This window comes from Octopus sinensis, linkage group LG2, assembly GCF_006345805.1.
Source record: "Octopus sinensis linkage group LG2, ASM634580v1, whole genome shotgun sequence".
In the NCBI taxonomy this organism is placed as follows: Eukaryota; Metazoa; Mollusca; class Cephalopoda; order Octopoda; family Octopodidae; genus Octopus; species Octopus sinensis.
Window position 1 is genome coordinate 88,081,388 of NC_042998.1, and position 20,076 is coordinate 88,101,463.

Below are 20,076 nucleotides of genomic sequence, written 5' to 3' on the forward strand. Positions count from 1 at the left end.
GACCAAATATATAGAGCATATGTTTAATTGGCAAAATATGACCATTCCCAAGTATGAAAATATTATTTTCAATTCTCTGGAAAGCAAACTTAAGCTGCTGCTGAGAGAAAGTATATTAACTACATAAATGTTCACTTTTGATGTGAGTTGTTAGTGTAACTTTATGAGAGTTGTAAATGCTAATCACTTATTTTATTGTAAATATATATATCTTGAACTCTAGTTAAATTTGTGTATTTACAAAACAATGTGTTTACCTATTTAGTTCACTTATCTGCTGTATAAAACAAGTGATTCTTATATCAATATCAGATTGAACACAAGTGTGCTTGTGTTTATATGTGTTTGCATGTGTGTAGTGTGTGATAGATTGTTGTTTGATATTAAACAAGGAAGAGGGGAATGGTTTCTGAAAAATAAAAACATAGTTACAGAGTAGAGAATCAGATCATGGAACCTTACTTTTTCAACTTCATTACATTATAATGTAGCAACAGGTATAGTATGGAACATCATGACACTAACAAGGAATTATTCCCATTTGTATACAAGTATCACAAAAGGTTATTTAACTTGAGGTGTGTCAAGGTTAGCCACAGTTGCAAAGTCAATAATGTAAGCTATCACACAAAAAGCTAATCTTAACATATTCCATAACCTAAATTACTCTGACATAAAAAAATACTTTCAGCATTCCAAGCAGCTGTCTGCCTGAGAGAGAATGACTAAAGTGCTTTTTATTCTCAGTCTGAGTTACAGTGAATCATAGCATCCAAATTGAAATACATTGTATTTACAGTATGTATGTATATATGTGTGTCTTTGTGTTTGTATTTGTCCTCCACCTCTTGACAACCAGTGTTGGTTTGTTTGTGTCCCCATAACTTAGTAGTTTGACAAAAGAGGCCACTAGAATAAGTACCAAACTTAAAAGTGAGTATTGGAATCGATTTGTTCAATTAAACCTTCCAAGATGGTGTTCCAGCATGGTTGCAGTCCAGTGACTGAAATAGGTAAAAGAATAAAAATCAAAATAAAAGAATCCAAAAATATTTTATTCAAAGATCTGAAAGAGAATATCATTGTAAACATAGAACAGTAATCTTTAAAATATGCCAACCCTTTATATTTAAGGAACCAGAGTATACAACCTGTGATTGGTAATATGGATAGTTGTGTGATTAGGCCTTGTACTTTATGGCCATATGGTCCCAGGCTTGACCCCACTGTGTGGCACCTTAGAGAGAAGCCATCTACCAGACTTTGAAGTTGGTTAATGCTTTGTGAATAGATATTGGTGACCAGGGGCCCAATGTGTATGTGTGTGGTGTGTGTAATGTACCTGGAGGTGAGGTGGTTACCCAAGGTGACACTTTTATGGGGTAGTATTTTTGGGTCTGTTGTATAAGCCTGTATAGGCTTGGAGTCCTGTTCCAGCTTACTCATCTGTAAATAAGCAATCCTGCAATAAACAGTGGCCTCTCTGGGCAGTATGCACTCTGGCTGTGCCACTCTATGGGTGTATATATGTATGTTTGTGAAAGCACATGAGTAAGGTATTCTGTTCACAATTGTAAGGTTGTGAGTTTGATTCCTGACAACATGTTGGGTCCTTTAGCTTGAGACTTTATTTCGTATTGCTCCACTCCACTCAGCTGGCAAAAATGAGTAGTACCTGCAGTTTAAAATGGCTGGCCCTGTCACATTCTGTCTTACACTGAATCTCCCTGAGAACTACACTTAGAGAATGCATGTCTGTGGAGTACTCAGCTACTTGCATGGTAATTTCATGTGCAAACTGTTCTACTGATGAGGTCAACTGGAACCCTCATCATTGTAAGCAACACAGTGCCTCTTTATGTGTGTGTGTATATATATAAATGTTTGTGTAAATGTGTGTGTATGTGGGTAAACACACATGTATTGTTTGATAATGTATATTAGTGAAAAATGTAAAGATCTGCTTGCAAACCAGTAAGCTAATAATTTTGAATAAAGACTCTTGTGGTATTTGTTCTGCCTAGGTTGCATAGAAAATCTTCTGCTTCTTTGTCCTCATGAATTCAGTGAACCAATGATTAACCCATAACCAGCAACTGTTCAAAAATACGATATGAAATAAATAATATGTTCTTGAGATCCTCAAACAAAATACCAGCACTTGTTTCTGAATACAAGCGTAAAAACTGGTATCATTTAAAGAACTACAAGATTTTCTAATTGCTGTCATAATGCCATAAGACACTAATATGCCTGTTAACAAGTCAAAAGGATAAAATAGCTTTTGATAATTCCTCTCAGTTGGAGTATAAAACAATTAATGACCCTAAATACACACACACACACACACATACATGTGTGTGTGTGTGTTTGTGTGCATTTTGTTCTGAAATGAAACACTTCATTTCACATTGTTCCAGCTTACTCATCTGTAAATAAGCAATCCTGCAATGAACAGGTATTCCACTTAAGGTATATGTTGGCCAACACACCAAGCCCGCTGGATGGCATCATTCAAAACCAAAACCAATACAAAAACTTATTGTGATCTGTAGTGCATTACATGTGTGTGTGCGTAACTCTTCCCCCCTCTCTCTCTCTCTCTCTCTCTCTCTCTATATATATATATATATATATATATATATATATAGTATAGTTAAAATATGTTTGTGACATATTTCAGCTGCTAAAAGGCAAATGCAGTGCAGCTATCATGGAGAAAATATCTCTCAAATATATTGTTTTATTTCTGGATTGTCATTTTTTTTTTTTGCCAAATAAACATACATACATTAGATATTTGTTTTTCACTCATTTATTACTGTTCTTATTTTAATTGATGTCTATCAATTAAAATAAGAACAGTCATAAACGAGTGAAGACTGAATAGTGCGTGTATTTATTTAGCAAAAAAAAAAAAAAATTACCATCCCAAAATACAACAATATTTGTTTCAACACACAGTTTCACATCAGGAATTTTGCATCTCAAATTCATAAATGTGTGTTTTTGTGTGTATTTCTTTCTCCTCTCTCTATATATATATCTGTGTGTGTGTAAATCCCATGTATACACACACACTTTGACATAAGTACCCTTTCACTTACCAATCCACCCTTCTGAAACCACCTCATAGGTGGCCTATCTCTCGGGCTAAAAAGCCTTTTCCTTTTCTTCTCCATGTTCTAATTAATTTCTCTCTTTTTCCTCTTCATCTCTTTATTTATTTATTTATTTATTTACCAGAAGAACTAATGCTCAAAATGTGTAACTTTTCCTTTCATTCAAGTGTTAAATTAACACTGTATTCATGTCATAGTGTGTTTCTTTCTGAGCTCCTTTTTTAAATCTTACATAATATACACACATGATGAATGCATGCATGCAAACATACATGTGTAATAATGAGAAACAGTTGACAAGGTACATATTAATATAAACATATTATCCAGACATTGCTGAAGTTTCATGCTTTAAATGGTGATCATCAGTAGAAGAAAAGGAATATATCATTTGTTCATTTTATGTTTGATTTACAGTGCTATCATGTGTTAGTGAAATATAATTATTGAGGTATTGTTTTGCAACTAAGTACCATTCCTGTCATTAACCCTTAACTGTAATTTGAATTAATAAATTTTCATTCCACTTGTCTTGGAATGTGCATTGCTACTGATTGACCTGTTGACCTAAGAATATTAACATTTGTGTCATCAAAGGAACAGCTTTTTCTTTCTCAAGAAGAGGTGTTTTTTAATAGTTACACATACATTGCTGATATTGATTCCTGTATATTGGTGTAAATAGAAATACTCACCTATATGGTGTTTTTTATTTTATTTTTCCCATTTTGCTTACAGGTTCATCTTCAAACACAGCAGAAAGAAAATGTTCGGACTACAACACTTTTAGCTCGTATTATTAAAACTGATGGCATTTTGGGTTTTTATAATGGTCTAACAGCTTCATTACTTCGACAGGTATGTTGAAAATTATTTAAAATTATTCACTTTGTATGATTATTTAAAATTATCACTTTCTATGGTCGTCATCATATAAAATGATTACTATATTTGATGGCATATGATATGCGCTTATTTTCAAATATGAAAAAAATATCTCAACAACTTGGCCTGTTTGCTATATGCAAAGCTGCTTTAAATATTGTATGCTTTAATGCACTAAAAGCATTTTCCTAAATATGTACTGCTGAAATTGGAGTTTGTTTAATATTCTCATATGTCTTTTATGCCATCAAATATGGTAGGTACATGCTTTATGTAGCCAGGCCTGCATCTCAATAAATGGGCCCATCCCTTCAGGGCCAAAAGAAACTTCAGATCCCAGCAATTGTTGATACACTATAAAGCTCAGATGAATCTGAAAAAGAAGTATTGCTCTCATAACCTTGACTACATCCCAAAAATGAGTCTCCATTACCATAGTCTACTCACAGACATATTCAGTTTCTGTCTCATGAGCTCACTGTCTCCTCTCTCTACTTTTTCTATGGCTAAAATATTGGCTTTTGTTCCTCAGAGTTGGCTGGAACCATGCTGCCTCTTCTCATTCCATTAGCTGAGAAGCCAATTGCTTTATATCATGTCACCCATAATTTGCTATGGTCCTTGTGAAAATTTACCCCACCCGAATTGTTAGCATACCCGACAAAGTGCTTAGTGGCATTTTGTATGTCTTTACATTTGAACTCAGAACGTAAAGGCAGACATTTCTGAGACTGACTTTGCCTTTTATCTCATCAGTGGCAATAAAATAAGTACCAGTCGAGAACTGGGGTACAATATAATTGACTAACTCCCTTCACAAAAATTTCAGACATTATTATTATTATTATTATTCAGTAGTTTTATTTTTATAGCGTGCTTTCATTTCACTACCGAGCGCAGCTCTGTGTGCCTTGGGTATGTGCTGTGATTTGTTGTGATGCTCTGATGGTTATTGTATGGAAAGTGTTTTGTGTAGGATGTGTGCAGTGCCTAGTAGTGCAATTTTCTGTATGTTATATTATTATTATTATTATTATTATTATTATTATTATTATTATTTATTATTTAAGGCTGTTAGTTGGCAGAATCATTAGCATGCCAGGCAAAATGCTTAGCGATATTTCACCTGTTGCTGTGTTCTGAGTTCAAATTCTTCCAAGGTCGACTTTGCCTTTCATCCTTTCGGGGTTGATAAACTAAATACCGGTGAAACACTGGGCTCAATGTGATTGACTGTCCCCCTCCCCACAAAATCCAGGCCTTATGCCTATAATAAAAAGGATTATTTTTATTATTATATGATGAAAACTCTCAGCTTATTTTGCTACCCATAGCCAGCAGACTAAGGTGACACTTGTTTACTGGTCATGCTTCAAGAGCCCTGCAAAGAATTCTTACAGTTCCAAGCAATGCTGCTTTTTGTACCAATCTTTTCAAGCCATGTTGGCTGTTGAGTGCTGATACTTCCAAGTGCATCAATTACTATTGGTATCACGTCTACTCTCTTCATTGTCCACAACCTTCATATTTCGCACTTCAAATCATCATAGTTGTTCAGTTTTTCTTCTTTCTCTTTGATCACTGGGTAGAGCTGGCCTTAGGATGTGCGGGTCCCAGTTGGGAACAATTTTGGTTGGCCCCAGGTTCCCAGTCAACTTGCACCAAAGTCTATAGAATTATAAAAATTTAAATATAAAAATATAAAAATCCAGCCGTTGAAACTATGCTACCATGCAGTGTCACATAAAAGCACTTGGTCCATGCTGTAAAGTTGTGGCGTTAGGAAGAGTATCCAGCCACAAAATACATGCCAAACCAGAGGGGTGCCAGACATAGCCCCTGGCTTGTTGGCCCGTGCCAAACTGTCCAACTTATGCCAGCATGGAAAACGGACGTTAAATGATGATGATGATATGCATATATATATATCCACATGTATATATTTATATGTGTGAGTATACATATATATGTATATATATGTGTGTGTGTGTGTGCATGGTAGCTTTCTGAAACATAGATAATTTGTTAATAAAATTTTCTACATATACATCTCAGATGGTGTAGATTACAATTATATTGAAATTCGTCGTGTAAAGCACTTTTCTCTCTCTTTTAAACAAACTCAAAGGTAGCTGGTCTTCAACATGGTTGTTTAGTATGCTAGAAATAGTAGTTATTAGGCATAAAAAAAAACAGCCACTATTCTGATCTCCTAATACGCTACAAGGGGGAAAAAAGTCCTTTGCAGTATACTAGGAGCTGAGATTAGTTGATAGCATGCAAAATAAAAAAAAAAGGGGACAAAAAAATAACTCCAAAGTGAGAGGGGATTCCAGGGGTCTACCCCACCCTCCGATTTTGGTGGAAAAACTCATTTGCGGTATATTAGGCAATGAAATTAGTTGATAGCGCGAGAAAAAAGAAAAACAAAGAAAAAGCATTATTTCTCATTGAAATCAAGTAGGGTGTTGTTAAACTATAACTTTAAAACTACATCTAAACGGCATATATATATATATATACATATCATCATCATCATCATCATCATCGTTTAACGTCCGTTTTCCGCGCTAGCACGGGTTGTACGGTTTGACCGGGTCTGGGAAGCCAGGGGCCGCACCAGGCTCCAGTCTGAATCTGGCAGAGTTTCTACGGCTGGATGCCCTTCCTAACGCCAACCACTCCGTGAGTGGATTGGGTGCTTTTCACGTGCCACCTGCACAGGTGCCGGAGGGTCCGGCATCGTCACGATCGGTTCGAGCATTTTAGGGTATGTGGAATTGCTGCAGAAAGCAGCCCGGGTCTTTGTAGTCACAGCATTTATCGTCACTGAGTAACGTAATTAGGTAGAGGAAAGAAATACAGATATTCTAGAGTTGAGTTGGGGAGGGGGGGTCCAGTTGAGGCGGGTAATATAGGGGAGCAACCAGTGGGGAAGGTTGGGGTAAGGAGGAACGATGGCAGGAAGGGGTTGGTGAAGGTTCCTAAGAAATAAAAACGTAGGATATTGAAATAAAAACGTAGGATATTACGAGGCGGGAGGGTACTAAAGGGGATGGTCGGAATGAGGCAGTGTCAGGAGGAAGCGTAAGATCGGTGGGCAGTTGATGAGCTATGGCGCTAGCAGCTTCTCTTTTCACAGTGAAAGCATATGAGGAGAAGGGGAGGGAGTAGGGCGTACCCGGTGTAGATGAGTAAGGCGTATCCGGTGTAGATGGTGAGAACAGGGTATACTGGTATTGGTGGTGGGGGGTGAGAACAGTGTTCACCGGTATTGGTGGTGGTGGTGGTGAGAACAGAGTTCACCGGTATTGGTGGTGGTGGTGGTGAGAACAGAGTTCACCGGTATTGGCGGTGGGGGTGGGGGGCGGGCGCACCGCCAATGGCGGAAAGATGGGAAGAGATGGGATTACGGCTTGAGGTAGCCTAAGGTTAAATTTTGTAGAGAGAGAGATAGGAAAGATAAATCAAGTTATGGCGAAGGCTTGAAAGTAGCCTAAAAGGTTAAATTTTCGTAACAATGTATGAATAAACGTAGTAACAACGAATAAAAATAGTAAGATAAATTTTTAAGAACTTGCTGCGGGCATCGATCGAGAGTTGAAATATATACTCACACACACATATATATATATAAATGTACACACACACATATATATACACACACACACACACACACACATATATACACACACACACACACACACATATATATATATATATATATATATATATATATATACACACATATTTTAATTTAGAGATAGTAGACCCCTACATCTCACCAAATAAAAAGAATTTTTATTTTTATTTTAAATACCTACTGTTTTATTACTTGGCAACACGTGTTTCATGAGGTACATCCTTGGGTTCCTAAACCACTCCGTGTTTCCCTGGAACCCCTCTCAAGATGCAACCCCAATCATCAGGCCCTTATACAACTTTATCAACGTTCAACACAATAAACCATATTTTAATTTTTTTAAACCCTTAAGTATGTGTAAAATAGGTATGTTTAAATTAGTTTCACTAAAGTACAAGCCATAATTCAAATAAAGATAAAAATTTACAGAAATAAAAGTTACATGAATAAAGTAGGGAATAAAAATCAAAAGAAAAAAAATTTACAAAAACTATGTTAGTAATATATACAAAAATGTGAACAAAAACGAAAAGAATAGCAAGAAAAATATATACAAATAAAAATAAATATGAATAAAAATAAAAATAAACGGGATGGCAAGGAAAATATACACGAATAAAAGTTAATAAACATGGAGGCAATGACAAAAAGATAATTTCAAATAAAAGAGCTATAGTTCTAAAATGAACTGCAAAATTTCAAGGGATATGAATGGTAACTTTTTTAAAGTTGTGTGTGTAGATATATATATATATACACACACTTATATATATACACACATATATATATATCATCATCATCATCATCATCATCGTTTAGCGTCCGCTTTCCATGCTAGCATGGGTTGGACGGGTCAACTGGGGTCTGTGAAGCTGGAAGGCTTCGTCAGGCCCAGTCAGATCTGGCAGTGTTTCTACGGCTGGATGCCCTTCCTAACGCCAACCACTCCGCGAGTGTAGTGGGTGTTTTTTACGTGCCACCTGCACAGGTGCCAGACAGAGCTGACGAACGGCCATGAACGGATGGTGCTTTTACGTGTCACCGGCACGGGGCCAGGCGATGCTGGCAACGGACACGAACGGATGGTGCTTTTACGTGCCACCGACACGGGGCCAGACAGAGCTGGCAACCGGCCACGAATGGACGGTGCTTTTACGTGTCACCGGCACGGGGGCCAGCCGAGGCTGGCAACGGACGCGAACGGATGGTGCTTTTACGTGCCACCGACACGGTTGCCAGACAGAGCTGGCAAACGGCCATGAGCGGACGGTGCTTTTACGTGTCACCGGCACGGGGGCCAGCCGAGGCTGGCAACGGACACGGACATATATATATATATATATATATACACACACACACACACATATATATATATACACACACACACACACACACACACACACACATACATATATATATATATATAACTATAAATAAGGGTATCTGAGAGACACCACCATGCCGAAATAGCAGTCAAAATCCTGACTCTAAAAACCACCTAAAATGTTCATATCGCACCATGAGATAAGATAGAGAGACAAAATAAACTAACAAAAAGATATTACTGGATAATTCAAGATCCTGGATTTCTAGCTTTGCTTCAAATAAGCTCTGCTTTCATCAGTTGAATATACAGATGGGCACATAAATACAAATATATATATATACAGAACACACGTTATACTTACATATACGAACGTCCATACATACATATATCTGCACGTATGTACAAGGCGAGATTCAAATTGCCTGCCAACCACCTTGTAAGTGCGATATGGTCAAAATAAACACTGCAGTGAATATAGTGACGGATTATATGAAGGATTATTTTTGTTGTGAATGACAAATGAGAGTTCATTGAAATAAACTGGTGATCATGTTCTGTGGACATACATGTGTCTCTTGAGGCCTGCTGATGCCTTGCAAACCTTTTGGCAAATGGAATACGTTGAGGACTCAATTTGCTCGAGTACTACTGTTTTTTTGAATGGACAGCCAGGCCTTCCTTGTTCTGTGCCACAAAATCACAATGACAAGTAAGGTTTTCATTTAGGGGAGCTGCATTTTGCCAGTGTGCCTTCCTGCTAGCATGAAGTTGGTCTCAGTGTTGGAGTTGACTTTGCTCAAATTGTTGAACTGAGGAGAAGCAGGACTGGTACCAGGTCCTGTGTTTTGTTTTCCCAAGAGGGAAAGGGCATGTTGCATCACTTCAGATTGTCTTTTAGTTTGTCTTTGAAGCACTAGAGTGGTCTTCCAGTTGTCCTTCTTATTGGGAAATGGCTAAAGAGAAGTTGCTTCTTAATTCTGATGTCTCTGATATGTGAGAGATGACTTGACCATCTAAGCTGTACTTTGATGAGGATGGCTTGAATACCTGATATATTGCATTTTGTTAGCATCTCACTGTTATGAATATGGTCACTCAGTTTTATGTTGGAGATAGTATGCAAGCATTGCATATGGAAAGTGTTATGCTGGTTGATGTGCTTTTGATACAATGTCCAAGATTTAATACCATTAAGCAATGATGTCAAAACTGCATCAACTTTCACCTTCACCATTACATCATAGCTGTTCCAAAGCCTATGGTAAAGCTTACTGAAAGTGGAACTAACCTTCCTGATCCTGGACTCAATTTTTTTATATCTATCTTAGCATAATTGGACACAATGGAACCACAATAAACGAAGGAGGAAACAATTTTAAATGCTTTCCCATCACCATGTACAGTAGGGACAACAGTGGGAGGATGATCACAAATGGGCTGATGGACAAGTTCAGTTTTGTGGATGCTGATGGCCAGACCAAAAACCTTTGATGCATGCAAGAAGTTATTTAGAATCCATTGCATGTCTTCAAGAGTGTGTGCTGTAAGTGCACAATCATCTGCAAAGAGGAGATCTAAACTGTTTGCGTCAAAGTCTTAGTTTTTGTGTGTCTCTGTTTGTCCCCACCACCACCACCACCATCACTGCTTACCAACTGGTGTTAGTGTGGTTACATCCCTGTAATTTAATGGTTCAGCAAAAGAGACTGACAGAATAAGTACCTGGCTTACAAAATATAAAAAAGTCCTGAGGTTGAATTATTCAACTAAAAATTCAAGGTGGTGCCCTAGCATGGGAACAGTCTATGACTGAAACATGTAAAAGATAGAAGATATATACAGGGTGGCCCAAAAGTAGGTTTACAGTTATCATGTAGGCACTCTAAATTCCTTTTAAAACATTTTATTACATTTAAATTTCTATCTTACAATCATATTGTTTATTATATAGATTAGCATAGAATAATGGTTTCATATTTTTTTATAATCAAGATCTAAACCGTTAATACATGAATGCGAAAGAGATAGTTGAATAACTGTAACACTACTTTTGGGCCATCCTGTATATATCAATGCATGAGTTTCAAGCACCACAAAACAGCATGAATTTGAATATCAAGAGGTGAAGAAAATTATTACATGTAGTGAATGTAAGGCACTGGAGAAAAATTTATATTTATTGCTAATATATTTTTATGGTGTTTGTTCACATTTTCATATCTAATTATGAATAAGGTCACTTATGTAAGTCTGTAGTATTCCTATGAATATTCATCTAAATCTCCACCCACCCCCACCCCCAATCCCCATCACAGCTTGAATGTTTTGACATGGAGAGTTTTTGTTAAGGTGTCTTCTACATACAAATCGCTTAGTAGTGGATTTTATGCTATTTCTGTCAAGGCTGAAGCTTCGTAGGAGAGAAAGGAGGTATGTCAAAAATGGTGTTGAAGGTTAAAGAAATTAGGATGAGACAAAGAAATAGACAGAAAGAGACAGAGAGAACAAGGGAAGTAATGAAGGAGAGAAGGGAGTGGTTACAAGTGTTAGTGAGAGGTAGAGATATGGTTAGGCTGAAGAGGAAAATAAAGATACACCAACAAATTTGTAAAAGCATTGTGGTAGGGTGGGAAGAGCTAATGACAAGGAGAAACTGTAGAAACATATTGGGTCATCCCATAAATAATGCAGGGTGGGGGGGGGGGTTATACTTCTTTTATTTTTCAAAATTAAGATAAACAAAGTTCTTTTTTTAATCTAAAATATATTCTCCTTAATTTTCTACAATGCTCTTCCATCTATATGGTAGACTTGCAAGGCCCCTCTTCCAAAATTCCCTTGTCCATAATGCAAAATACTCCCCCAGTACTGTTTTGACCTCATCTACAGAATTCGTATTTTTTCCATCCAAATGATTTTGAAGACTGTGGAATAAATGATAATCAGATGGGGCAATGTCTGGTGAATATGGTGGGTGGGACATTATTTCCCATTCAACTGCTCCAGCCTTTGAAATGTCATCCTCGCTGTATGTGGCCAAGCATTATCCTGATGGAAGAACACATTTTGTCTTGAAACCAAAGATGCACTGGCATTGGTCACAACTATGATTTCACTCTGTTCAACAGGTCTTCACAAGCACAGCATATTGCCCAATGATTGAAGGGTGTTTTTAATAGGCCAGTTACACAACACTGGACTCACCTACAACTGTAATCTCATTTGGCTTGATGCCACTGCCTCCATGAGCCTCAATGCATGAACAGTGCTTTTTATGTGCCACCAGCACAAGGAGCCAGTCAGCGGGTACTAGCATCGGCCATGTTTGGATGGTGCTTTTCACATGCCACCAGCACATGGGGCCAGTCAGGCAATCCTCACATCGATCACATTTGGATATTGCTTTTTACGTGTCATCAGCACAGGAGCCAGTCAGCGGGTACTGGCATCAGCCACGTTTGGATGGTGCTTTTTACATGTCACCAGCACGGGAGCCAGCCAGGGGACACTGGCATCGACCACATTCGGATGATGCATTTTACGTACCACCAGAATGGGAACCAGTCAGGGGGCACTGGCCACAGCTACGATTTTGGTTTTCCTTGACTCAACAGATCTTCTCAAGCATATCATATCACCTGATGCATCAGGGGTACTCTTAAATGGGCCAGACATGCAACACTGGCATTGGTCATGGCGATCTCACTTTAGTTGCCAGATCTTCTCAATCACACCATATCTCCAAAGGTCTCGGTCTCCTATCATTGCCTCTGTGAGGCCCAATGTTTGAAAGTCATGCTTCACCACCTCAGGTTCCTTCCACAGTTAGAGAGTAGCACTTCCTCACACAGCTGCCTTCATCCATACATAACACATGACCATACCAGCACAGTTGTCTCTCTTGCACACCACATTTGATGCTTCTTATGCCCCACTTTTCTCTCAGGGTGCTTACACTCTGTTGTGTATGCATATTGACATTACACATCCAGCAGCTCATACTTGCTTCATGTTTTCAAACCTATGCATGTCCTCAGCAGCCATGGCCAGTGTTTCACTGCCATGTAGCATTGCAGTTCACACACATGCATCATGCAGTCTGCATTTCATCCTGAGCGAGAGTTGCCAGCAGAGGTAGGAGCTCCCTGAACTTTGCCCTGACTATTCTTATTTTAGCTGTTACACTCTCAGAGCAACTACCCCCACTAAAGACCTGGTCGCCTAGACAGACACACACATACAAGTGAGTGGACAAACAAAAGAAAGTGGCACCCAACACATTTAGTAGGAGTTACATATGTTTGGCTCCATTCAACTTAAAATTCCATAGGCTTGTAAAATGAATCTAGCTTTTCGGTCTTAGATAAGTGAATGGAGAAAGTTGAAGATGTCTGTTGGAGACTGGGCTTTTATTGGTCAAATGAGGTCACATGTTGTTGTTGATATTAGTAATGACATTAAACAGAAGCAGGTATTACTACTTCTAGGACTGTGTGGTTAGACAATGTTGGTAGTGCCTTGCTGTCTAGTTCCTGGTGTGAATGTTGCATGATTGTGCATGTCTGTTTACTGTATGTGTATGCCTGCTGTTTGTGTGTGCATGTGTGAGCTGGCAGCATAGACTCATTGGTGGGTATGGATATGAGTGCTTGGGTGTGTGTATGTAGTGCATCTGTACATGATATATTTAAATTAGTGTTAGTTTATATGATATAAAGAGCTTTAAATACTTTATTAGAAATATTTTGCTAATAGTCCAAAGTTGTCTCCTGTACTTGTCAAAAGGATTAAAATGATATTAAAAGCATAATTATTCGTAATTTGATATATAATACTACAAGAAATATGTTAACATTAATTTAACTATTGTTTTTCATGCAGATGTCCTCTCTGAGCAGTTAACCTCTCTGATTTTTTTTTTTTTTTATAAAACCTCTTGGCTGAAATACAAAACGTTTTATAGGATAGGAGCCAGTTTTTATTCTATGCGCTGCTGATTACTATCTGTGTCATTAACACTGGTGTGTTTCACTGATGCTATCATGATAAAACTATTCAGCCGCTGAAATTGGTTTTTGTTCTTTGTTTTTTTTTATTTGTTTGTTTTTTTAATTCTTTTCTAGAAGCACAATATACTAGTTTAAATAGCATGTATGTAATCAGGGCCTCTGACATAAATTTGACAGGGTGAAACCAAACTGCATTTTCCCCCCTTTTACTTATTAAGGAAAGGGACGAGGAAGATAATTACAGAACTCTTTCATGGCTCTTTGGCACCCTGGACCCATATGTTGGCTGATCTCCCTCACCTGTCTTAGAAGCCCTATGTGTGTTTTGGATGCAAGCATGGCCTAATGATTTAGAAGTTAGCTTTGGAGATTCTTGGTTCAAGTCCTATTGTGCAAGTCCTTTTTCCCATCACAGCCCAGCAATATGAGTTAAATTAGGGAAAACAGGAGTGGCTGTGTAGTAAGTAGCTTGCTTACCAACCACATGGTTCTGGGTTCATTCCCGTTGCATGGCACCTTGGGCAAGTGTCTTCTACTATAGCCTTGGGCCGACCAAAGCCTTGTGAGTGAATTTGGTAGACGGAAACTGAAAGAAGCCCATTGCATATATATATATATATGTATGTGTGTGTATATGTTTGTGTGTCTGTGTTTGTCCCCCAACATTGCTTGACAACCGATGGTGGTGTGTTTACATCCCCCGTAACTTAGCGGTTCAGCAAAAGAGACCGATAGAATAAGTACTAGGTTTCCAAAGAATAAGTCGTGGGGTCAATTTGCTCGACTAAAGGTGGTGCTCCAGCATGGCCGTGGTCAAATGACTGAAACAAGTAAAAGAGTGAGTATGCAGAAAGTTGTCACTTGGCTTTAACCGGCAATTCATCGGTTACAATGACAACGGTCTCAGTTAGTCTGAGCAACAGAATAGCATTTTTTTCATACTAGCATGGGAAAATGGATGTAAAAGTAATTAATTAATTTATTTATTGAACATATGCTTACAGGGCTGAACCTGTCTTCTGAATTTATGCCAGGTGTAGAATAATATGCCCTGCTTCTGAAGACAATAGAGTTTATTACCCTCTGATGGATACATCTGGTTCAGAAAGATTAAGTAATTGTCCCTCTGTTTATAACTGCTATTTATGAGAAATGAAGTATTGATTCATCAGTTTAATTCACAACACTGACTCACATAATTGTTATTGATCTGATCATATACTGTAATATTAGAACATCTAATAATCCCTTCTACTATAGGTGCAAGGTCTGAAATTTGGGGGAAGGGGGCCAGTCAATTAGATCGACCCCTGTATGCAACTGGTACTTAATTTATCGACGCCAAAAGTATGAAAGGCAAAGTCGACCTCAGCGGAATTTGAACTCAGAATGTAGTTCCGCGAAGCATTTTGTCCAGTATGCTAACAATTCTGCCAGCTCACTGCCTTAGAACATCTAATAATGAATGTCAAATGATACTTATTTTTTATTATTACAATCCATGTGTGTAACACCTTAGTTTTATATATATATATATATATATATAAAGATAAATATAGAGATATTCTATTGGCATAGCAATAATTTATTTATATTGCAATATTAAATTAAATACTATGAATATAATGTATAGCATAACATAATGTTATATACCATAAATAATTATAAAAACAATTAATTTTTACAACTCAGCTGTCCTTTCACATGGAATTTTGTCTTTTCTAAACCATATTACCCTGATGTGACTATATATATAATGGAACGGTGATTATGCATATCAGAAACAAATTTTAAGGTTAAGGTGTTAAATATCTGAGTTCATAGCCTGAGGATGGACAGATAAATTTGCTTGACTCAGTCTGTTTTTTTTTTTTTTATTTCATTTTGTTTTTCATTATTTAAGAGGAGGAGGAGCATCTATGATCTTTGCAGGCCCTCTTACACTGAGGTTGAATCACCTGATTAATCAACTGAGACATCAGTAGTATGGCGCCCATGAGAAAAACATGCCCAGAGAGAGAGAGAGAGCTCAAGAAGTCTGTGGCTCTTTGTAGGCAGTATTCAACAATATGGTTGAAATTTGGATTTTATAGAATGAGACAAATTACAGGTGAATCGAAGATTGACAGGTGCAGTAGACAGACTTGGCTGAAGGTGGCTTGCTGGTTGTTGGAGCAGAAGCCGTTGTAGTAGTAGTAGTAGTGGTGGTGGTGGTGGTGGTAGAAGAAGAAATAAAAAGAGGGAATGGTGTCTTTGTGAGCCTGTTTATAGTGTGCTGGTCAATGAGTATTGCTAACAACAGGCTCGAAAGTTACTACACAGACAACCAGGTAGTTGCAAGAAATGTATTCAACTGTTAAAATTTATTGTACCGACTAAGTAAGAAACAAAAATCTCTCTAAATTTTCCATATAAAAGCATACTTATGCTACAAGGCATGTGGTTGAGTGGTTCACAGATATAGGGTTATGAGCTCAATTCCTGACTGAACCAACCAGGGGACCTGTGTTCTTGAGCAAGACACTTCATTTCATGTTGTTCCAATCTACTTTGCTGAAAATGAATATCAACAGAGAGGTCATTATGCTCTCTTTCTGCCAAGCTGCCACATCAGTGTTCTGTTGGATCAAATGTGGGGCAGTCAAGTGCGTGTTGATGTCTGCTCACAGCTACATAATCACCTAAAGCCATGAGGTACCTTTGTAGTATGTTACATGCTGCCAGACATACTCACCTGCAAGACACCGCTTTGGTTTTCTATGGTTTTGGGGTTGGACTATAATCTTTCCCACTAAATGCACAATGCCAGAAATTTTAAAAGTTGGGGTTAGTTGAAATTACATTGACCCCACTGCTCAACTGTTACATATTTCATCAACCCTGATGGTATGAAAGGCTAAGTCAACCTTGGCAGAATTTGAACTTTCAGTGTAAAGACAGACGATATACCTATTTTTATTTCTTTACTACCCACAAAGGGCTAAACACAGAGGGGACAAACAAGAACAGACAAATGGATTAAGTCAATTATATCAACCCCAGTGCGTAACTGGTACTTATTTAATCGACCCTGAAAGGACGAAAGGCAAAGTCGACCTCGGTGGAATTTGAACTCAGAACATAGCGGCAGACGAAATACTGCTACGCATTTCACCCGGCGTGCTAACGATTCTGCCAGCTCACCGCCTTGACAGACGATATACCGCTAAGTGTTTTGTCTGGCATGCAAATGAGTCTGCAAGCTCACTGCCTTTTCTGGCTATGCTATGACGGAAAACTGTTTTGACACGAATATTTTTATATTTTATGTTGGGTGCTTTAAATGTTCATCTATTTTCTTGAGTTGCTGAAATGTGTATATGTATTTAACTTAGAGTATTATTGTTGTTTTCTTTTTGTGTTTTTATTTTTCCATTTATGAAATGCCATAACCTCCTACATTTGAAACATAATTTCTGAGAAATTGTGTAGATTTTGAGTTCAAATTCACTGCTGATAACTTGTACATTTAGAATTTAGATAGTACATTTAATTTTATGTAGCTTTCACTTCAATATCATAAATAAGTACCAAAGCTGCAAATATTATACAAAATAATCCATTGATCTATTGAGGGATCACTTGTTTGCTTAATGTCAAGCAGAACCTTGGGGACTTGTGGAAATATATACATTGTTGTATGTATCTGCACATCCTGTATATTTGTATATGTGTTGTACATCTAACAGCATGAACTCGATTTTAAATTACTGAATTAGTACAAATCTCTTCTTTGGTACGATGATACTGCACCAATCAATTGCAAGTTTTACTCAAGAAATTTTTTGTCAGTTAAACCTAACTTTGCTCTGTTGCCTCCAGTAATAATCCTTACTTTCTATGGTATCTATTTTACTGCAAGACTGATTGAGCCAGGAACACAGTCCTCCCAATGGTAGGTTGGTTTCTTAGTGATGTAGCTTGCTGTGTTTTTATTAACTGTAGAAATTAGCTTTCATTTTTGAGTTGTTGCTTGCTTTCTTTCTAAACTGTTCTATCTACACTTCTTTCTCTCTTTGCTTAATATTTCAGTTGACATACTCTCTAACAAGATTTGCTATCTATGATGTTATGAAAAAGAATCTAGTGGAGGGCAATCAAGTTATGCCTTTCTATCAGAAAGTGTTGACTGCAGGTCTTTCAGGAGCCATTGGTGGTGTTGTGGGGACACCTGCTGATTTAGTCAATGTCAGGTAAAATATTCATTATTTCTGTCTGGCAATCTCTCTCTCTCTCTCTCTCTCTCTCTCTCTCTCTCCTCCCCCTCTCTCCCTCCCCATACTTTATCCAACAGAACCATCTCTTTCTTCTGCAATTGCTACTGTGTAATGCTATAGAGTATGTATTAGATATGACATAAAGAGCTATGATGAGCTGGTTGACCTTTGAAATATTTAGAAATTACCATTTAAAAGTTTTTTCAAATTTCCAGAGCCTTTGTCATTTTACACAAGCCATAAATTCATTGCAATTAGTGACCTGTTGTTGACAATTGACTGTCATCTAACATAATTTTCAGAAAGAGATTTTCTGCCAGTTATTATGGCTGTAAATCTTTTATTGAAAGTTCTTTTGCTGCCACTGTCATTTCTTATTCTGTCAGCTTAAGGTTGAACTATATTTTTGATTGAAGTGAAATAATCTTTATTGATGAAGGAAAATGGAAAAGTCCCCATTTCTTCCATCACTTCTGTTTGCCCTTTACTCTAAAGAAGTGATGCATCTTATTTATCACACTTTCTTCTTTTTTCTCTATACTTCTACTGTTTTTCCAACATCTTTGTTTGTTTAGAAATCCCATCCAGAATTTAGATAACACCTTTGTCTGTTTAGAAATCCCATCCAGAATTTAGATAACACCTTTGTCTGTTTAGAAATCCTATCCATAGTTTCCTATAACTTTCTATCAATTTGCTTAGAATTTCGTTTTTCTCAACAATCCTGATTTTAATTTAATTACTAGCATTATACTCCAAGAGAGTGATAGGTGCTTTTAGGTGCCACTGGCATGGGTGTCAGTTATGTGACACCAGTATCTGACACAACTATGATTTCACTTGTCTTCTCAAGCACAGCATATTGCCAAAGGTTTCGGTCATTTGTCTTTGCCTCCGTGAGGTCCAGTGCTTGAAAGGTGCTTTTTACATGCCACCAACACAGGTGCTAGTTATGTGACACTGACATTGGCCCCATTGCATCCGTGAGGTTTCTTAGTTAGTGAAAGAAAACTATAGTGACAATTCTTAGCAGCTTTCAAAGAAAAAAAAAAATGAGATTTTTAAAAAAAAATGTTTAAAAGTTAATCTCATAAAATATTGAATGTTTATGCTTATTGGTGTAAGATAATCTTATCCTTGTGATAAGGTGACTGCTACAGTCATATTTTGCTCTTAGCTGACTTCATTGAGAAGGTATAATTTTTTCAAGCCTGCCTTTATCAGTAAATTGAGATTGTTATTTGCAGGAAAATAATTATGAACTCTTTTGGCCAGTATACTTTGCATAATTATTAAAAAATGGGGTGAGGGAATAAGGAAAATAGCTTAAGCTTATAATGGTGTAAATTCAGATAATCCAGTTAAGTGGTGATTTCTTTTGTTGGGCAAGTGTCTTCTATTGTAGCCTCAAGTTGATCAGTCTTGAGCGCATTTCGTAAAAGGAAACTGAAAGAAGTTTGTCACTGTGTGTGTGTGTGTGTGTGTGTGTGTGTGTGCATATGTGCATGCATGTGAGTGTACCCTCTGTCATGGCATCATGTGATGATTCTCAAATGACCATCACTATCATGCAAGTAATACTGTTTGTGTTAGATTTTGATTGGAAACAGGAGAGAGTTTGCAATTAGGGCATCTAGCCTTAGAAAATCTACCACAAGAAATTTTGTCTGAACTCATGCAAACATCAAAAATGAACATGAAAATGATAATGATGATAAATACTAAATGCTAAAATATTTTACAAATAATCAAGAATTTGGAAAGATTTAGTAAAATGAATAATTATTTTCATTTAATAAGGGTTAGAGTTTACATTTCATCATCATCATTTGAC

At 37.3% G+C, this 20,076-nt stretch overlaps 1 protein-coding gene across 2 annotated transcripts in view; it reads left to right on the plus strand.

The window, feature by feature from the left end:
• Window positions 1-20,076, plus strand: part of LOC115232541 (mitochondrial dicarboxylate carrier) — a 75,175-nt gene that overhangs the window by 16,678 nt on the left and 38,421 nt on the right. For both annotated transcript variants that reach the window (XR_005004337.1, XM_029802480.2), the window contains exons 2-3: window positions 3,861-3,980; window positions 18,058-18,218. Coding sequence is in view for 1 of the 2 variants with exons in the window: in XM_029802480.2 (XP_029658340.1) it covers window positions 3,861-3,980; window positions 18,058-18,218 (281 nt within the window). In the remaining variant the exon portion in view is untranslated. The remainder of the gene's footprint in view (window positions 1-3,860; window positions 3,981-18,057; window positions 18,219-20,076) is intronic.